This window comes from Camelina sativa, chromosome 20, assembly GCF_000633955.1.
Source record: "Camelina sativa cultivar DH55 chromosome 20, Cs, whole genome shotgun sequence".
In the NCBI taxonomy this organism is placed as follows: domain Eukaryota; kingdom Viridiplantae; phylum Streptophyta; class Magnoliopsida; order Brassicales; family Brassicaceae; genus Camelina; species Camelina sativa.
The window spans coordinates 10,666,006-10,672,412 of NC_025704.1; the positions used below are offsets into that span (position 1 = coordinate 10,666,006).

Sequence of the window (6,407 nt, forward strand, 5' to 3'; positions counted from 1 at the left end):
TGTAGTATATCTGATTAATTATGTCCTATTTTTTGGGAAAACGTTAATTTCAATAAGAGTAATCGCACTTATTTGTTTAATATTGCAATAATCAATCATACGTCATTTACATCTATAATCTAGGAAATTACGCAATTATCATCTTAATTGAAAATAATAAATTGATAGACCTGTATGATATTATTTCCGTCCTTTTTCTACTGAATTTAGCAGTTAATTTGGAATAGAATATTCATTTTCTGTTTGATTGATAATCCCCTATATCATAGGAGAAAAATGTTATTATCATCTTAATTGAAAAAAGTAAATTGTTAGGCCTGCAGATTTTATTCCTTTTTTTCCTAGTGAATTTAGCAGTTTCTTAGTAATCAAGTATTTGTTGTCTGTTTAATTGATGCTGATAATCTCCGAGGAAAAATTATCCAAAAATAGCGAATCAATCAACAAAATTATGTGTAAGTATGTCATGCATAAGTATTGATTTACAAAATCATCACCATAGATATATTTTCTTATTAGAACTAATTAGTATGCATTTGTTCCCGACATTACGTGATAAGGTGAATTTTTAAAATAACATAATATTTAGCAGTATAATTATATAATTATAGGTGTGAGGCAAAAAAATTATGTGATGAATAGAAAGATTTGAATATTGTCAATATTAAATCCAACTAAAACTTTGTACTTGATTAACTATTAAGAGGAATAGAAAGAAATATATCAAATTTATTTAATTATTCAAATGAAATACAATTAATAATAAAATCCATACATTATCGTGCTTATCACAAAATATTAATACAAATGAAATCCTTTATTTCTTCGAAGAAGTAGTTATGTAGTCTTCATGGGTTATTTTGATTTTCTTTCTGGGATTTGGTAAACTGTTTCCTTTGGTTAAATACTGAAATAGAATCTTGATTTTATGTGTCTGGTCATTTGCTTTATGACATACCACTTTTGAAACCTGTTCAAATGTAGGAGTTGGATATATAAAGAAATTAAACTGACAACTTTATCATCATAAAACTTTGAATACTTACCGAGTAAAGGTTCACAATTGGTAAAATATCTTATTTTTCTTCTTTTCTGTCATTGTTTTTCCATCACGTTATAAACGAACTTAGGAGGATGTTCATCATAAATTATATTGGCAGATGGCTGGTATTGGCTATTATGCTCGAACCATGATTAGACCATGATTTACGTATAGCTTCGTAAAAGAAGGCATGTGATTATTGAAGATGGATTTTTTGTTTGCTCTGGCTATTGCGCTCGAAGAATGTATATATAGGTGAGGATAGACATGTGTAGGGTTTTCATTTATGGGTTTTTTTTTGCCAATAAATACAATGGCACAAAGATGTAATTAATTAGAAAATTTGAGGAGACTTTGCTAAATGGTGCACTGAGCTCTGTAATGCTGACACATCAGCTTTTTCACCAAAATGTTTCTCTTCTAATATATAGGGGATTTATACCCTAAGGGATACAATATTGGCAACCTAAACAGCCACATTAAACACACCTCAAAGAAAAATACTTTATACCATAAGAGATACAATATAGACAACTTAAAAACCTGAGTTAAATGTTGAGAACAAAACCATACAACATATGAATCATAACGTATCCTACTATATTAATTGGGAGTACAAATATGAAACTAACCTTAAAATGTGTAAAAAATTACATTCACCTGCCATTAGAAAAATTTAATTAATTAATTTATCTTTATTAATTATTAATAAACAAAAAAAATTGTTGACAGATATAATTAAATTAAATCTACAAAAGTGAATAAAATCTATTCGAATCTAAACTAATTCATACTTGAAAAGAAAAAAATATTATTAAAAATTATCAGCTAAGATTTTAAAAATCTAATCGAATAAAATCTACAACTACAAATTTTATCAACATTTTTTACCAGCATGGATTAAAGTTTTTATCAAAAATCTAATCAAATAAAATCTATATCACTTCTGTTTAACAGCTTAGATTTTAAAAATTAATAAATAATATATTAACAAAAATAAATTATTACAAATTTTCATCAAAAAAAAAGTTCAGCCCGCGGTTTTCCGCGGGTTAATACCTAGTTTCTAATTATACTAGGTAATTGTTGGGCATAATTTTATCATCATAAATAAATAGATAATTTATTTAGTCAATGCATATTTTGCTGGATAAAGTCAGCGTAAATAAGAGTTTATCTTATAAAAGGAAAATCTTCTTGATTGGTTCAATGAACCGAGAATCTCGTGACTCACTCTGTCAAGAGACCGAGAATCTCGTGACTGACTCTGTCACGAGACCGAGAATCTCGTGACTGACTCTGTCACGAGACCGAGAATCTCGCGACTAACTTCGTCGATGGACCGAGAATCTCGCGACTGACTTCGTCGATGGACCGAAAGTCACGCGACTAGATCTATTAAGGGACCAAGAGTCTAGCGACCGACTTTACTAATGGGCCAAGAGTCCCGCGACCGACCCTATCATGCATAGAGTCGGCAAGCCCAAGACAAGTCCTAAGGGATTAGGGTAAAGGAATCTCTATATAAGGAGAGCGGCCTCTACGAGAGACATCATCGAGAACGAAGCAAGAGACCTAAAACACAAGACACACGACTCAACTCTAGAACGCGGCTAGGGTTTATAGATTGATTCGCTGTGCCTTGAATTCTTGTATTTGAGCTCGAGACTTTGATTAATAAAAGCAACTATTCAACATCTGTTTCTTGTTTCCGTAGTCTTTAAACGAATCGATTAATTTTGCCCAAACACACTGATCTAGCGTTATTTGAGCAAAGTGCACACGGTGACTTTGAGACACTCTCCCCAAGTCTCCTTGGCAGTGTATATTAGCAACCTGTTGGATCAACCGATCAAATGGTGATGTTGGTGATGAAGGAGGAAGTAGTAAGAAAGGAGGTAACAGTCATGCAGGAGTCTGCTTGGATGTTTAACACTGCTCAAGCATATACAGTTAATGAATCGGTTCAAAGCAGCATCATTCACAAGGTTATAAGATTCATACAGGAATGGATAGTCTTGACAGTAGTCTGCTCTAGTCGAAACTTGCGTTACCTCTCAAGAATAATGATATCAGTATTACAATTCCATATCAACAAAATAGACTCAATCTAGACACGGATTCTGAAAAAAAAGAGTAAGAGAAAAGTAGGATCTGAGTGATGGTCACCTTCTAGGCTTCAACTGCTTAGCTCGTTTTGCAGATAATTTGTTGTGGTTTTAGAGAAACCAGGCTCAACAAAACTTATGGCTTGTCTTTTTTTGTCGAAAGGCAATTAGTATGTGAAGGTGCTAGCAAAAGCGTCTCGTTGAGTAAAGCCGATCAGTCCGGAAGGGGCACGAGATAAAAGGGAAACCGATTGTGCATACTTGAATCAGCTGAGAACGCGGGACTAGAGCTACCACATTTGTTTAGGTCAACAGCAACATTTTTATCAGCTTCCCAACTAATATTACACGACCTTTCCATATCAACAGCATCCTTTCTTGTCATATCACACTCATCTGCCAACACACAGTTCCCACTCAGATGTTCGATGTTGGTGAAGCAATGTTGACCGCCAAAAACTTGTCTAGTACCTTCTTAAAGGCCTGCGCAATAAAAGTATATAAAAACTTTATGTTTATATGAAACTTCAAAGACTTTGCGGATAAGTCTAAAAATCTTTACTGCAGAGAGAGGATAACTTACACACCATTTTGTTGATGTATGAAATCGACAATATTAATAATACGGATCTTAGTGGGAATAAATCGGATCTAGTCCTTTTATTTAACGTAGAATTCAAGAAGAGTTTACAGAAAATGACAATTAAAGAGCTAAGCGCAGTTAATAAGAAAATAATAGCTCTTCTCTCTCTAATTGCCCAAAAAGTGGATCCCGAGCTCTGACAATGACATCTGGTTTATATAGTGGGTCACTGACCTAGGGCTTCTTCTGTCTCCTTGTAAAATGACGATTTTGCTCATGCGGCCAGATGGGCCAAATACATGACTTCATACCCTAAAATTCTTAAGAATATTTTGTTTGGGCCTCCTAGAATATTTGGGGCGAAGGCCATATCCAACTCATTTCTCTGTCTATCAATCTTAATGTATGACACAAAATCCAGACACATGCAAGAAAAAGGAATAGAGGTCAGGCAACAAAACAAAAATGGTAAGACAAGATATTTTGTATAAGAATCCAAGATTTGTAATCAAGACCTTCTTGTGATTCGGTGCAGATTATATGAATCCATAGGTTCAGGCATATTAGACATAATGTTTGATTGCCACCAAAAGTTGACAGCAATAGTTAGGTCATCACTATCCACCTGATGGAACCTGCATAAGTAAAATTATACTTGTCTGAAATACATCAACCTGCCTACTGAATGTTCAATCACTGAATTATTCTAGATGAATATATTTTTTCCTGAAAGAAAAAGATAAATAAATAAATCTTTACTGGGTATGTTAAAATTTGTTAATAATAATAACTACGCTCCAACATACAAAAAGAAAAGAAAAAAAAACTAGTGTAAACTCTTTTTTGTTTTAGAATAAGTGTTGTTTTATATTTCCAATACAGATTCTGATATATCAAAAAATACAGTTTCATTCTCACTGATTTAATTAATTTGTTAATATAAAAATTTGTTTGCCCAAACAAAAAGAAACTCTTATGTAAAAATTTGTAAAAGTATATAATTAAAAGTTAAAGAAAAAATGATACTTATAGAAAAATTATTTATATGTGAAAGTGATATAAAATGTGAAAGTGATATTTGTCTATAAATAGGGTAGTATATATTATTAATCAATTATTTATTTATGTTTTTAAAATAAAATATACGATGGACCTATATTGTTGAAAAAAAGATCCAACGGTGGAGAAAGCTGCTTAAGATTGAAGAACCCAAAAGAAGGAATCTAACGGTGTAAGGAATAGCGTCAAACCTAAGCCAAAAAAACCTCCCAAATTCTCTCCTTTTAAAACCCTCTCGATCTCTCTCTCTCCTCTCAGTCCTCTCTCTCTCTCGCCGCATCGCTGCTTCTTAAACCTCTCGGACGCGTACTCCTCTCTCGAACTCCGATTTAACATGGTAATCATTCTCTTCGCTTTTGCTTATGATTTATTCGTCTTCTAGGGTTTATATTTCGTGGATTCTTGATCTTAGGGTTTTCACAGTCTCAGATCTCACGAGATCGCGTCGATTTCTTCTTTCGTTTTAGGGTTTTTCTAATTTTTTTTTGTGAATATCTTTGTTTCAGGCGCTACCGAATCAGCAGACCGTAGATTACCCTAGCTTCAAGCTCGTCATCGTTGGTGATGGAGGCACAGGTACGGTACTCTTCTTCGTCTTTTTCATCGAGTGATTACTGTTTATTTGTTTCGGATTTGAGATTTTGTTGTACTGATTGGGATGTTCGATTGCTTTTTGGTGTTTTTGTGCAGGGAAGACAACTTTTGTGAAGAGGCATCTTACTGGGGAGTTTGAGAAGAAGTATGAACGTGAGTATATCAAAAGATTTGCTCATGAATACACAGTTTTCTATTCTTTATGTCTTCATCTGATTTTGATGTTGAGTTCTGATCTTGTTTCTTGCAGCTACCATTGGTGTGGAGGTTCATCCTTTGGATTTCTTCACAAACTGTGGCAAGATCCGTTTTTACTGCTGGGACACTGCTGGTCAAGAGAAGTTTGGTGGCCTTAGGGATGGATACTAGTAAGTAGACTGATCTTCTTGATAGGTTAATGTGTAGAGTCGTTTTAGAGTACGCATAGTTTGGAATAGCTCTGGTTAGGGTTTGAAATTGGCAACTGATTCGTCACCTGGACAACTGGAATAGGACTGTTATGTTGTAGTAGTAATCTTAGTTGGTATTAGAGTATGCATAGTCGAACAATCTCACTATGACAATAGGAATAGGACTTGAATTGGTTGATTTAGATGGTTTCATTTGGATATATATCTAATCTTTAATTTTCTTGCAGCATCCATGGTCAGTGTGCCATCATAATGTTCGATGTCACAGCAAGGCTCACATACAAGAATGTTCCGACATGGCATCGTGATCTTTGCAGGGTGTGTGAAAACATCCCGATCGTTCTGTGCGGGAACAAGGTTGATGTGAAGAACAGGCAAGTGAAGGCGAAGCAGGTCACATTCCACAGGAAGAAGAATCTGCAGTACTATGAGATATCAGCAAAGAGCAACTACAACTTCGAGAAGCCTTTCTTGTACCTTGCTAGAAAGTTGGCTGGAGACCAGAACCTTCACTTTGTTGAGTCACCAGCTCTTGCTCCACCAGAGGTTCACCTTGACATTGCTGCTCAGCAGCAGAACGAGGCCGATCTTGCAGCTGCCGCAGCTCAGCC

General features: G+C 34.5%; 1 protein-coding gene across 1 annotated transcript; it reads left to right on the forward strand.

The window, feature by feature from the left end:
- On the forward strand, positions 4,949 to 6,284 carry LOC109124951 (GTP-binding nuclear protein Ran-3; the record flags this gene model as incomplete). The annotated part of the gene is given in 5 exon segments (XM_019241807.1): positions 4,949 to 5,129; positions 5,299 to 5,368; positions 5,483 to 5,539; positions 5,637 to 5,754; positions 6,024 to 6,284. Coding segments are annotated over 5 exon segments (509 nt in total), but the record flags the coding sequence as incomplete, so codon positions are not given.